The 15,735-nt window shown below is 35.9% G+C and overlaps 1 protein-coding gene across 1 annotated transcript; it reads right to left on the bottom strand.

The window, feature by feature from the left end:
- Positions 1-11,167: 11,167 nt before the first annotated feature.
- Positions 11,168-13,198, bottom strand: LOC145054270 (S-type anion channel SLAH4-like). The gene is made up of 2 exons (XM_079002422.1): positions 12,255-13,198; positions 11,168-11,678 (listed from the first exon to the last, which is right to left on the bottom strand). Exons 1-2 carry the CDS (start codon positions 13,152-13,154, stop codon positions 11,367-11,369), a joined length of 1,212 nt encoding a protein of 403 aa, XP_078858548.1. The 5' UTR covers positions 13,155-13,198; the 3' UTR covers positions 11,168-11,366.
- Between the last annotated feature and the right edge of the window lie 2,537 nt (positions 13,199-15,735).

Raw genomic sequence — 15,735 nt, forward strand, 5'->3', positions numbered from 1 at the left:
TCTTGAATATTTACGAGAATGTTTTGGGTTTTAACATCTTATTACTACTTGTATGTTTTATTCATGAGTTTAAATGTGTTTGTGGTGATTAGTTGCCTAATTTCTTGATTAAGTAAAGGATCCTCAAATTAGAAAGCAACAAGTGATTCTTGTTGTGGTTTTACTTCACACAATCATAAAAACATTTTTTCCAACATGGAAGTGAAAGCATTTAACTCCTCTTGGATTTGGTGACTTTTTGGTTCTTAATACTAGTTGACTTTTTGGGTAGAACATGGGTAGATGAAATAGATGATGTGTGATAAAATGATGAGAGGCCTCGATGTTTAAGATGATCCAATCATCTAGCAGAGTATAGATGACGACCATAGACTTTTCTAGGCGGTACAGTCTCGCAACCTGTAGGTGTTTTTGAAGATGTACTCCATCCCCCCATGGTTGCCTTATTTGACAGGTATTGCTAAGGAATCCCCTAAGCAGTGTTGTCACCCCGAAGAAAAATCCTTAGGCTAGGTCCCTTAGAATAGATGCTTAAGGGACGTAAAGTGAGGATAACGAGAACGGGTAATCAGGTTAATGATTTGATGAATACAATAATAAACTCATTTATTGTTGGTTGAAAACCCTATATGCTCACCAGGCTCCCCAGCCTAACCCACTTAGTTTCTTGTATTATAGGTAGTGGCAAAAACATAGTTAGATGATCTGATGAGGGATTATGGATTTATAGGCCAGTATAAAATAAATAGAACGTTGTAAGGCCTATATTGTTTTGAGGCCAATTTTGTTTTATGGCCTATGATGTTTTGTTTATGCTTTTGATCTGTATTGACGATGACATCCCAGGTTTTGTAATGTAATGAAAATACTTTTCTCTAAGAAAAAATGATTTGATAAATTTTTATCATATTTTTTTTGGGAACAAATTCTGCAACACTTTTCTTTGAAAGATTTCTCTGACTTTATTATAAAAGCATAAACGAAATTGGTCTTTTTTGGTCGTAAAAATGGGGATGTCACAGTTGGTATCAGAGCATTAGTTTAAGTGAACTAGGAATTTGTAGGATATCTAGACTTAAACTTAGAATGGTAAGCGATGATCATGAGACGAGTGTCTTCCATATTTTAGACACAAGCACTAGTTTATTTTAGGAAAGATGCCTAAAATGCTTTTATGTGCTAAATTCTTTATGCTCTCCTTATGTGTTATTATTTGTTCGGATATATGGTCTGTTGCCGGCCGGATCTGGAAACCTTATGTGTTCAGGATTCTAAGCATTCAATTACGATATTAGAAATAGCATGTAACGTTTCAGAGTGATAAGGAGAATTTAAATGCCTATTGTGAATAAATATCTAAATTCACCTAATTTGGTGTATAGATCGAAATGGCAAGAACCCGAAGTGGAGCTAGAGATGCAAATAGAAACAGGAATCAACGACCTCAACCCCAAGTGATTGAGTAGGTGTCGATAGTAGAAGCTGCACCTGAGCCAGTCACAATGGTTGGAGTACAAGCCATGGTTCGGGCAATGATGGCTGAACAACGGGAAGAGGTGAGACAACTGTTGTTGAATAACAGAAATGAACCTTCGATGCTTTTGAGAAACTAGAACTGAATGACTGACAGTCAAAGGAAGGAAATTACAACTGCACTGTCAGTCAAGTGGAACCCCCAGTGATTAGGAGGAACAACCATGATGAAGGAGTCAAGAGGAACGGATGCAAGTATAAGGACTTCACAACTTTCAAGCCATCAACTTTCATGGGGAAGGAGGATCCAATTGGAGTTATGGATTGGATATCAGAAAATGGAGTTGACCTTCATAACATGTGGTTGCAAAGGCAAGCTACAAACGACATTTGTAGTGCGTCAGTTCAGAGGTGGCGTTGTTCGCTGGTGGAACACTTTGGGGAAGACCCTATGCCCCAATGAGCCACTGCAGCTGACTTGGACATAATTTTTGGTACACTTCAAGCGCAAGTATTGCTTAGCCCAAAATCTGCTTGCTAGAGAACCAATTCCTAACATTGAAGAAGGGAAGCATGTCCATTGATGAATACACCAATGCCTTCACTGAAAAAATGGAGTTTGCTTTGTGCATCGTTCCAGACGAGCTGAAAAAAGTTGATCAGTATGCAAAGGGACTTCCATGGGAGTACGTTTTGCCAGTCTGTTAGGCACCTAATCTGGAGGCAGCTATCTGGGCTGCCAAGTCTGTTGTGGAAATGATCAAGGAAAGAGCCGCTAGTAAGGTTGAGGTGGGCGAAAAGAGGAAGCTTGATGGGTCGTCAAAATCTAACAAGAAGAACAAGTCTGGTTCAAAGAAATCTAAAGGAGGAGGAGGAAACAAAGCAAAGTGGTGTGAAAAGTGTAAAAAGAAACACTCAGGGAAATGCAGCGAGGAGGTGACTTGCTACAAATGTGGAAGGACGGGGCATTACGCCAATGAGTGCACATCCAACAAGAGGATGTGCTACGGATGCAATGAAGAAGGGCACGGTGCTAAGGATTTCTCTAAGAAGAATGAGGCAGCAACGCCCAATGTCCCACCGAAGCCGAAGGCGAGAGCTTTCCAAATGACACTAGAAGCCGCGAAGGAGGCAGTGGATGCGGCATCAGGTACTTTTCTTGTAACTGGATTGCCTAACAATATATTGTTTGATTCCGGAGAAAATTACTCCTTTATATCACATAAATTTGGTAGAAGGATAGCATTACCTATAGGAAAACTTGATGATGCCCTGGTTGTATAAGTTGCCAGTGGCAAATTTGTACTTGTTAGCGACTGTATTAAAAACATCGTCATCGACCGGAACGGAAACGAATTTCATGGGGAGTTGTTACCTATTGAGCTGAATGGTTTCGACATCGTATTGGGAATGGATTGGCTTGGCGCCAATGATGCAGAGATATTGTGCAAGAAGAAGATAGTAAGGGTAAACCCGCCTGGAAAAGAGTCATTCGTGGTATATCACGACAAACACCGAGTAAATTCTGGAATCATTTCCCTAATGAAAGCCAGAAAATGTTTGTCTAAAGGATGCTCATCATACTTGGAATTTGTGATCAATGCTAAGAAAGAGAAGAAGGAAATGAAAGTATACCAGTGGTGTGTGATTATCCGAAAGTCTTTCCCGAGGATCTTCATGGAATACCCCCTGATAGACAAGTAGAGTTTCAAATAGAATTGTTACCAGGAACGACCCCAATAGCAAAAACACCATACCCATTAGCACCGACGGAGATGAAAGAGCTTATGACGCAACTTCAGGAGTTGTTGGACAACGGTTTCATTAGACCTAGTTCATCACCCTGGGAAGCTCCAGTGTTATTCGTGAAGAAGAAAGATGGAAGCATGAGGACGTGCATAGATTACAGAGAGGTGAATAAGGCAACGGTGAAGAACAAGTACCCATTGCCGAGGATTGATGACCTGTTTGATCAGCTGCAAAGTTTAAGCTATTTCTCGAAGATCGATCGTAGGTCAGGATATCATCAGCTGAAGGTGTGAGAACAAGATATTAAGAAAACCACGTTCAGAACAAGATATGGACACTATAAGTTCTTGGTTATGCCGTTCGGACTAACCAATGCTCCAGAGGCATTCATGGATTTGATGAACAGGATTTTTAAACCCTTCCTCGATAAATTCATAATAGTGTTCATAAATGACATTCTGGTTTACTCAAAGAGCCAGCAGGAGCATGGCAAGAACCTGCGAGAAGTGTTAGAAGTTCTGAAGAAGGAGAAGTTGTAAGCAAAGTCTCCAAATGTGATTTTTGGATTCGAGAAGTCCAATTCTTGGGTCATGTTGTTAACCAAGAAGGGATCATGGTTGACCCAGCAAAGATTGAAGCTGTAATGAAGTGGAAATGACCGAAAAGTCCCACAGAGATCCGAAGCTTTCTAGGGTTAGCTGGATATTACCGAAGGTTTATCCAAGGCTTTTCTTCGATAGCTGCTCCATTACAGTTTTGACCCATAAAGGAGCCACTTATACTTAGACTGAGAATCACGAAGAAGCATCCGAGAAGCTAAAGAAGAAGTTGTGTGAAGCACCGATTATTTCTCTGTCCAAGGGAGTTGAAGACTTTGCAATTTATAGCGATGCATCTAGAGTTGAGTTAGGTTGTGTTCTGACCTAAAGGGATAAGGTGATAGCATATGCATTGAGACAATTTAAAGACTACGAAAAGAACTACCCCACTCATGATCTGGAGTTGCCAGTGGTAGTATTTGCACTAAAGATATGGAGGCATTATCTTTACGGCACGAAGTAATAGATTTTCACTGATCACAAAAGTCTTTAATATCTCTTCAATCAGAAGGAATTGAATATGCTTAAACATTACGATTGCGAGATACTTTACCACCCTGGTAAAGAAAATGTCGTAACTGATGCTTTGAGCCGAAAAGCGAGCCTTGAAAGGAAAAGGCCAAGAGCATTAAGAATTGAAGTTGTCTCAACGATTGTGGAGAGCATTAAGAAAGCTCAGGAAGAAGCTTCAGAGAAAAATGAACGAAAGGAAGAACGTTTGGGCAAAATGCTGGTGTTTGGTACGAATAATCAAGGATTGAAGGTATTCCAAGATAGGATTTGGGTACCTAAAACGGGAGGAATAAGAGATCTTCTGATAGAAAAAGCTCACAAGACCATGTACTCGATTCATCCCGACAGCACAAAAATGTATAGGGATCTGAAACCCTGCTACTGGTGGCCGACGATGAAGCTTGATGTTGCAAAGTATGTGGCCGAGTGTGTGACATGTGCGAGAGTTAAGGCACAACATCAGAAACCGTATGGGATTTTAGAACCTTTACCTATTCCCATGGGTAAATGGGAAGACATCACCATGGATTTTGTCACTAAACTGCCCAGAACGAAGGATGGTCACAACATGATTTGGGTGGTCGTTGATCGGCTCACTAAGAGTGCACACTTCATAGTAGCCAATGAAAGATGGTCTATGGATAAGCTCACCAATGCTTATGTGAAGGAAGTAGTAAGACTTCACGATGTTCCTTCAACGATTGTATCATATTGTGATAGTTGTTTCACGTCAAGGTTTTAGAGGAGTCTACAAGAGGAATTGGGTACGAAGTTGTGTTTAAGTACAACCTACCATCCACAGACCGATGGTCAGAGTGAAAGAACGATTCAAACATTGGAGAATATGCTAAGAGCGTGTACCTTGGAATCCCAAGGTAACTGGGATGAACATTTACATCTGGTAGAATTTTCCTACAACAATAGTTACCATTCGAGCATCAAGATGGAACCTTATCAAGATTTATATGGACAAAAGTGTCGTACGCTATCTTGTTGGCTTGAAGCCGGAGAAAAGCAGTTTATGGGCCCCGAGATAGTCCATCAGACCGCTGAGAAGTTAAAGGTGATCAGAGAAAGGATGTTAGCAGCTCAGGATCGTCAGAAGAGCTATGCTGATAAGAAGAGACGACCGATGACATTCGAAGTTGGAGATTTGGTTTTGCTTAAAGTCTCACCGTGGAAGGGACTAATAAGATTTGGGAAAAGAGGAAAGTTAAGTCCAAGGTTCATTGGACCGTTCAAAGTTCTTCAGAAGATTGGGAACCAAGCGTACAAGCTAGAACTACTAGAAGAACTAGATGGTATTCATAACACATGCCATGCGTGTTATTTGAGGAAGTTCACGGGAGAAGTTCCCAACATAATTTTGATTTCAAAATTGAGGATGGATGAAAACAAGAGGCTAATTGAAGAACCGGAAGCGATTGTTGACCGTAAGACTAAGAAGTTGTGACGTAAGATGGTCGACTTAGTGCTTGTGCGATGGAAACATTCGAATGAGTCAAATCTCACATGGGAAACGGAGAGTGACATGATGAGTCGCTATCCGCATTTGTTTGTTGATGCATGATTCCGAGGACGGAATCATCCTAAGGGGGAGAGAATTGTAACGCCCGTGTTTCTGGTCTAAGCATTAATTATGATGTAATAATCTAGGGCAGCCGTTGTAACCCATTGTAAAGTAATGAAGATGAATTACTTGAATATTATGTGAATTATGTGCTTTTGTGTGCTTATTACTTGTTTATAATAATATAATAAATAAATGATAAAAATAATCGTCAAAATAAAATGCTAGATAAGCCCTATATCGATGAAGAAAGTTGTAGTGGCCGTGACAAGGATTCTGGGGATATAAAGAACGCCAAAATCCGAGTTATAACGAAGAAGTTATGGTCTGTCGAAGTTTCGCGACAGAACCGGCACGACACTACGTGACGAAAATAGTGAATTTATGATAGAATGATTTTCGGCCTTAGTGATCTAAACGAAAGTCGTAGCATATGTTAAACACTTAAACCAAGAGCATGCGTAAAAAGAACACCAAAATCTGACTCCGTATGTAGAAGTTATGAGTTTTACACAGTCATTTAACAGTGTAATCTTCTCATACTATTAAATTTAAAATCGGTTGAGAATTAACCGACAAAGTCTAAACGAAAGTTGTAGAGTACGGTCCCACCTACGCGTGGATATAAAGAACGTCGATAATGAAGCTTGTATGCGAAAGTTATGAATTTTAGAAGTTGGAGGTGTAAACTGCGAAGCTGGATGCGAGGCTACGCCCCGCATAGACCTTCGGACACCTCGCGTAAGAGTACGCCCCGCGTTGACCGAAGTACGCCCAGCGTTTTGAATTTTTCCACGGTCCAAAGCTAGCCACGTTGCTCCACCGAAACTCCAACACCTGCCCTTACGCGCAGCGTACCACCGAGGGTACGCCCAGCGTACTGCGAGGCCTCACGCTTATATAAGGGTGCGAGGTGCAGCCCCATTTTCTTCACATTTTCAACTATCTTTCTCTCACTACTCTCTGTCTAGTCTTCCAAAACACCCCAAAGCCTAGGAAACCTCCCTAGCACCAGAAGAAAGCCCCGGAGCGCCCGAAGGCTTCGAGAAAAAAAAGTTATTCGGTTTGAAACTCTGCCCGTGCAGAGCCCAGTTTTCAAGCAAACTACCCGATTTCGTCAAAGAAGATCATTTTAAGAAGCGAAGTGTTGTCCGAATCACCTCCTGATCAGGTGAGTGTATACTCACTTTCATCTTACACATAGATATGAAGTATTTTATATAAATTATGTGCTATGTGTGTGTGTGTGTGTGTATATATATATATATATATATATATATATATATGTGTGTGTGTGTGTGTGTGTGTGTGTGTTATCTGTTTACCTGAGATGTTTGTTAGATGGCAGATCTATACTTCTTTCTTTTTAGATTTGAACTTTATCTTCCAAATCTAATCTTTTTCTTTCAGATCTGAAAGTTTTTCCTTCAGATCTACACTTTCTTATCTCAGATCTAAACTTTTTCTTCAAATCTAAAACATATATGTATTTTATACTTTGAGATCTATGCCGGATGAAAGATCTGAACTTCTTTCTTTTCAGATCTGAACTTTTTCTTCAGATCTAGATTGTATATGTATTTTATGCTTTGAAAGTTATGCTGGATGAAAGATGTAAACATTATTTTTCAGATCTAGTCTGTATATGTATTTTATGCTTTGAAAGTTATGCTGGATGAAAGATGTAAGCTTTGTTTTTCAGATCTAGACTATGTATGTATTTTATATCTACAAATATGTTGGGTAGAACATGGGTAGATGAAATAGATGATGTGTGATAAAATGATGAGAGGCCTCGATGTTTACGATGTTTAAGATGATCCAGTCATCTAGCGGAGTATAGATGACGACAATAGACTTTTCTAGGCAGTCCAGTGGAACGCTAGCAGGCTCGCAACCTGTAGGTTTTTTTGAAGATGTACTCTATCCCCCATGGTTGGCTTATTTGACAGGTATTTCTGAAGAATCCCCTAAGCAGTGTTGTCACCCCAAAAAAAAATCCTTAGGCTAGGTCCCTTAGAATAGATGCTTTAGGGACATAAAGTGAGGATAATAGGAATGGGTAATCGGGTTAATGATTTGATGAATACAATAATAAATTTATTTATTGTGGGTAAAAAACCCTTACGCTCACCAGGCTCCCTAGCCTGACCCACTCAGTTTCTTGTATTACAGGTAGTGGCAAAAGCATAGTTGGATGATCTGACGAGGGATTATGGATTTATAGGCCAGTATAAAATAAATAGAATGTTGTAAGGCCTATATTGTTTTGAGGCCAATTTTGTTTTATGGCTTATGATGTTTTGTTTATGCTTTTGATATGTATTGACGATGACATCCCAGGTTTTATAATGTACTAAAAATACATTTCTTTAATAAATGCTATGATTAATTTTTATCATATTTTGTTTTGGGAAAAAATTCCGCAACACGTTTCTTTGAAACATTTCTCTGATTTTATTATAAAAGCATAAACGAAAATCGATCTTTTCTAGCCATAAAAATGAGGATGTCACACACATACTGTGTGAATGCCAAGGAATATCTCACGTGGGTTGTCTGTCTTTTTAGATGGTGAGGAATCTTCAACTAAGCCCAATTTGGCTTGTGTCGCTCCTATAGCTTCCTTGGTAATTCTGTAATGTTATGTGATGATTGGAAGGAATTGACTTGAGTTATAAAATAGGATTAGGACTCGATGTATATAGTAAGTCAATAAATGGTTTATTTATTAAACCTATGTGATTAGGAAGTGCTCATAGAACTCTTGAATCAATGAGATGTACCTAGAAGTGCTTAGAAGAATTGATGTGAGTTATACCATAGGCATATGTGCCTAAACCTAATTTCATGCTTTGAATTTGAAATGATTTCATATTTATACTTCTTATTGCAATAAGAATACTATAACTAATCGTTGCATTCATGAAATCTATTTTGGAAGATTTGTTTCATTTATAAAACTAATGCTTATTTTAGAATTTGCTTTGAGCATCCTATTTGTGCATTAACTTAGGATGAGATTGTGAATGTGTAACATGGATACCTAATTTGGACTTGACATATTCCTATAGTGGATTTGAGATATTTGTACATTCATATAGGGTTTAGATATTCCCATAGCGGGTTCGAGATATTTGCAAGTACATGTGTGTACTAACTATCATGTATATAGTCTAGTATGATAATATCACTAGTATCTACTTTGTAAAATGGACAATAGTTTGATAGTTATGCCATGTGCTAACTCTTCATGAGCTCGATTTGTTAACCATCATTGAGAGTTTTAAACTTGAAATTAGAGAACAGACACATATGCATTTGCAAGCTTGATTTGGTTGAATAATTCCATTTTGATAAATATTAAACTCGTACAATTTGTGGACTTTTGATAATCAATAGTTTAGAATTATTGGGTTTTTCTGTTATTAAACTTTGTATTATGTGTCTAATGAACCCTTTGAGTTTGAATATCGAGTCCTTGGATTTTCGAATTTTATAAAACATGTTTTTTTAGGTTTGACTTTGTGTTTGGATGATGATCATCATCTACAACTCTTTAAGAGTCGACATCAGATATGCTCATCAGGCTTCCGAGTCTAACAGTTGTATTTTGACATTGCTTGGATTAATGATTCGTGGAAAAAAAAAAACCGATAGAGGAAAACAAGGACTTTTAGAATGTCAGTTTATGTAGTGGTTACATTTTGAAATTATATTTTTGAGATTAATTATTACGCCAACACATTTTTTTACTATTATTTTGTACTTTGGACCTTAATTCCGTAATTTTTTAAACATTCGACTTTTATGAACATTACTTAAACTTGGTGTATAAACTATTATAAAATCACTCATGCGAGGCATATTACAATAAAATCCGGGTTGAGTTTATTTTTCGATTATTATGCTAGCCCCGTTATATGTTCTTTTAACGTTATTCTGATATGTTCTTTTAACATATTGTGAAACTTTGTTTTTTGAAAAAATCTTTAAAAGTAAATTATTTAGGTGGATATAAATATGCTCCATTTTGTAAGTTGATAAAGTTGATACGTGTTATTTTAATTCACTGATTTGATTAAGCACCATATAAATATGGGCTTGTTTAAGGTTTTGGGCCTGAGGTCATAACAAATATGAAAAATACAACAATTACTTACTTTGTCAATTTTGTCGATCCATGATTTTTTTTTATAGGGATAATAATTTAAAAAGATAATATATTTTTTGATTTATATATATTTGGTCATTAAGTTTTTTTTGTCTAAATTTTACCCTTTGAACTTGTTAAAATGTATACATTCAGTCCTTATGACTTGCTACTCCAGGTTAACCGATAAAAATGACTTAACAGAGTACTATATTTTTCACTTTGTACACATTTAGTCCATAATATTTTTGTACACATTTAATACTTAATATTTTTTTGTTGCAAAATAAGACATTTTTGTTTTTGTATTAATTTAGTACTTATGAATGATTTCTTTAGCTTTTTTCTCACAACATCTTACGTGAGCTTTTGATGCTTATGTCCATAACGATCTCGACTACTTTGTTGCTTAGGTCATGTGTTTTGAATCCTTACCTTCTTCATACGATCTCAGATTTTAATGATTTTTATATCTATGCGTTCGTATTTCAGTCTACTACAACTTTCGTTTAGATTATTCCAGTTAAAAAGTAATATATGTTTACTTACGATCTTTATATCCATACGTTTCTTATGAATGCACATATGGATGTTTTCATTTATAAAATTGTAAATAAAAATATATTACATTTTAACGGGAGTAATTTTAACGAAATTTGTAGTAGACTCAAAAAACGAACATGTGGATATAAAAATCGTTAAAATCTGATATCGTACGAAGAAGTTATGCCATTCAGAACACAAGACATAAGCCAAACCACAAGACCTACATAACCAAGCAGTTGAGATCGCGATGAACATAAGCATCAACAGCCCCAAACACCTCATCAATGATTGTCTCATGTAAGATATCATGAGAAAAATATAAAAAAATCATTTGTAAGTACTGAATTAATACAAAAAAATGACTTATTTTGAAAAAAAAAACACTAACGATTAAATGTGTACACAAATATTATTGACTAAATGTATACAAAATGAGAAATATATTATTCTATTAAATCATTTTTCTTGGCTACCCTGGAGTAACCAGTCATAAGTATTCAATGTGTACAGTTTAACAAGTTGAAGGGCTAAATGTGGACGAAAAAAAGACCTAGTGACTAAATGTATACAAATCGAAAAATATATTACCCTTTTAAATCATTATTCCTTCTTTAAATTTGTCTTTCCTTTTCCTACATGGATTGCATCATAATTTATATAGAATCCACTTAATAACATAAAATTACAATTATGTTTCTAACTTCTAAGTTTAGGATGGATGATAATGTTTCATGAATAGTTAAAGGTCAACATTATCGAATGATTACAAAATCATCAAATCTAAATTCGTGCTATTGATAGTAGTATGCCTTAGAGTCATGGATATCATATCTTCATTGTCATCATCTCGAGGCAACAACATATTAGTGTTCAGAGCAGTATAAATCATCAGAATACATGACACTGATACCGAAAGTCCTGAAAGAACAAGCATAAGCAAATGAGCAACGTTACTCTTCATTTCTTGTGCATACTCGGTTGATGCCAGTGCCAACACTGTTAATGGGTATGAATACGCCCACCATACCACATTAAATTTTCTCATTGATTTCTTGAACAAAGATGGTCTTGATACCTAATAAACCAAAATCAAGATTCAAGAATTTTAGTATTCCAACTTACAAAGTATGTTATTGTATATATAACATTGAACTTAAATAAGTTATCAAAGTAATTTTGGTTAATTTAGGCTTTGAAACATATGTCACTTATACCAATAAGTAGGCTGTTGATCTTTTAAGAGAATGGATTTACTATAAAATTAAAAAAGGGCATTAAAGAAAACCACTATGCCACCTTACAAAGTATGTTATTGTATATATAGTGCCGTTTTATTTGAAAATTAAGAAAAGATTTAACCATACTAAAAGTAATATCACTTAAAAGCAGATTTAATATCTTTTAGTTCGTACTATGTACGAATGAATTATAGGATGTCCCACAGGATTCTAAAAGAAAGAATAAAACTTCTGAGTTTGTATATTATTGATAACAGTTTTGCTTGACACTTATATGAAATACTTTTTTATATGATAAAAATTTAAAAATAGCAGACCAAACATTTGTTACCAAAGAAAATAAGTAAATTAGAATCGATTTTTTTTTTAAATTGCAATATTTTGGTATAAATGTATATAATATTTGCACTTACCAGAGATAGGAAGAGAAAGAGAGAAAGATAAAAAAGCATTTTTGAAGAACAATCAAATCTCCCAGAAATGGAGTCCCAAGCTAAGCTCGCCATGCTCGGAGCAGCGATGAACAAGAACATAACCGGCCGGAGCATCGCCGGCATGCAGCTATTCCCCGATAATCTTTGATAAAGTGTCACAAAAAGCACGAGATAATGTATGATTCCCAACGTAAACATGATTATGGCACTCTCTCTCCATCCCATCTGCGCTGCTGCTCGTGCTCCCACAAAGTTTCCGATCACCGAAAGTTGGCTTGCCGGATTCGCCGCCGTTGACAGAAACCTCTTCCCTTTCGTGAACCACTGCCCGTATATTTTTACGTCAAGAATGAATATCGGAAGAACAAACACCCACCAAAGAAAAAGATAATACACAGTTTTTGGATCGAAGAATGGCGACGTTTGGAGCAAAAGCAGCCATGAAATCCATGGAGCAAAAAGGTAATTCACACTGATATGGTTTAGGTATTCGTTTTTAACCATGTCGGATAGTAAAGCACATCGTAAAATATATAAGATCGAGAGGGATACAAGAATAAGCAACGATAAGAACCACAGCAGGAGGAATGCAGCGGAGGGCATTGCTCCCAGCATTCTCCGGTAAGCATGGGCGTTTTCCGGTGGCTCGCCTAGAGTTTTCCAGAGTAGGGTTTGACAGCAGAGCGAAAGACTTATACGAAAGTAACCTGCATGGAACCTCGCTATGATCGGAAATACCATCGCTTTGATTACTATCCAAATGCCATCATGGGTGGCGCCACCGTGGGAGATGACCGTTGAATCGATCATCAACTCTACGTGCGCCGGCGGTGGTGTAGTTTGTTGACCAGGTTTCTCTTGCGTTGTGGCGGTGACCATGGTGGTGTCAGGTGTGTGTGTGTTACACGTTTTTTTTGTAAGTAATACTATGCAAGTTTTGTTTTTTTGACTTGGGGGCAAAGCGTATATATAGAGGAGCAAGATGAACATTATATTTTATAAAATAATGATTTTTTTGAATGATGATTTATTTGTGAAAAACAAGTAAAATTAAGTGAAAAAGAGATGTTTTTATTTTTGAGTAAATAGAGAAAGTTTCTTGGAAGGTTACGTGGGGCTAAAGGCGGCTGACTAACTCGGCTAACCCAACTGGACCGAACCGGCTGTCTGTTTTCAGCTCTTTTCTTTACAGCTAGATGTCACGGTGGTGGGGTCCACTTCATAAAGCTCGGCTTAACGGCTTGACTAATGAGTCAAGTTGGCACACAAATAAAGCGAAAGGGTTCAGTTCACATACCATTATTATTAATAATAAAATAAATGATGTTGCTATTATAGATAAAAGTAATAAATAGAAAATTTACTTTGGATTAGGTTGTTATTTCTTGTGTGTAACATATAGTTTTGTAATAAGCTAAATTCTATATTTGTTTAAAAACAAAAGGTTACGATTAAAATATGTTTGATTGAACGATTTTAATAATAATAATATTAGTTTTAACACAAAATAAAAACCGGAATTTAAAGCTTGTTATATATGTATCCTTGGTGTATCTTCGTGTGGGTATGTGAGTATGTGTTTGATTTTTTATATGAGTGATAATAGGGATTATGCCTATAATAGCCATTTTTTGGGTGTGATTTACTAAATATAGGTATAAATATCAACTTTTAAAATATGTTCTACGTAATAAACTTATGATCCGCAAAAATCAATGTGGCAAAAAAACACATAAAATAAAACTGAAAAACATTTCCGTAAAAGGAGGAATGCTGAAGAACAGTTCCATGGAGCTCCCTCTGATTTCACAGAGCTACCTCTGAGAAATCGATGCCCCTCCGTAATTTATCATATTGCCATTCCGCAGAGCGGATACTAATTTTGTGGAGCCTGTGAAGGCCACCTCTGCGGATTGCCTATTTGTGGAAACAAGTTTTTTTTTTTTTTTTTATTTTTTATTTTTTTTTTTTTTATATCTATATTTTGAAAAATACCTCCAAAATATGGCTATTTGGGGGCATAATTGAAATCATTCATTTGTTTACAGTTTCATTTTCTTTTCAATGCAACTTTTTCTATTCTGAATCTCAATGTGTTTGGTTCCATTAAGATCCACATCTTTAAATTTGATTGATAACCAAAGCAGAACAATTTTGCATATTTTAACTAACAAATATTGACCACATAATGTGGGGAGCAAGTACTTGAAAGTACACCACAGTCACTATTAGTCTCCATAATTTGTTTTTTTAACAGCAAGAAACAACTTTGAATAATAATTAAAGCATAACTAGCAAAGAGGCTAAAGTTACAAGTAACCGAGATAGACCGTGATACCGGTTCGACCAAATACAATAAAATTTGTTAAGAATATTACCTTTTTTTTTTGTTATATATTGTTAGTATAAATTTGTTTTCTAAATTTATAATTATATATTTATAACTTGTTAACAACATATGTGTAACTTTTTACATATGTCTATTTTCTAAGGAAATGTACGAAAACTTTTTAAGTTGTATCACATTTATTTAGATTATAAGTTATGCTGTACATCGAACATAAATTTTTCTTTGTATCTGTAAGCAATTATCTTTAGTTTTGTAAACCAAAAATACCTTTTATAAAAATTATTTTCCGTGCAAACCTTTCATATAAAAAATATAAGGCAGCTTAACATATAATTACATATCTAGAACACTCGTTAAAATTTTCATCCAAATAGAGTTTAATGGTTGATGTGCATAATTATATACAAAATGTCGGGGTTTCAAATCAAGTCACTTTCAATTGCAAGTGTTACCATTTTTTTACGGTTAAAAACCAATATTTTACAAAAATATTGTGATTGTTCATAACAAGTAGGGACCAGAAAAAGATATAGGACGTGTTCGACAAAATTAGCTGGTAGCTGGTGGTTTGTAGCAGGTAGCAGGTAGCTTGTAGCTTGTAGCATTTTGTTAAACGCTACATGAAGTAGCATTTGGATTTGGAGCGTTTTGTTTAAACTAAACGCTAGAAGCTTGTAGTGTTGAACGAGACTTTCTGTTCAAAACGGAGCATTTTGTCAAATGCTAGAAACAAAAGCTCTCAAACGCTCTGTGCCGAACACGCCCATAATAATGGTAAAATGTGAAGCGGACCTATTTATTAACAAGTTTATCTCTTTACCTGATGCATACTCCTGGATCTAAAACTAACCTCTTGATCTCATTATCCAACTCATCTTTTATCACCCATCAAGTATCTCATCTACCAATGTTCTATCCAACATATTTGTAGATATAAAATACATATGCAGTTTAACTCATTTAAAACTATATAAAACATCCATTCTGCACTCATCTTAAATAAACAACAATATATAAACACATAGTACGTATTTCATAGCAAATACTTCATATTTATGTGTTTATGAAAGAGACTATACACTCACTTGATAAGACGATAATTAGACAACA

This window comes from Lactuca serriola, chromosome 5 (assembly GCF_051521515.1).
Source record: "Lactuca serriola cultivar US96UC23 chromosome 5, Lser_US96UC23_V15, whole genome shotgun sequence".
In the NCBI taxonomy this organism is placed as follows: domain Eukaryota; kingdom Viridiplantae; phylum Streptophyta; class Magnoliopsida; order Asterales; family Asteraceae; genus Lactuca; species Lactuca serriola.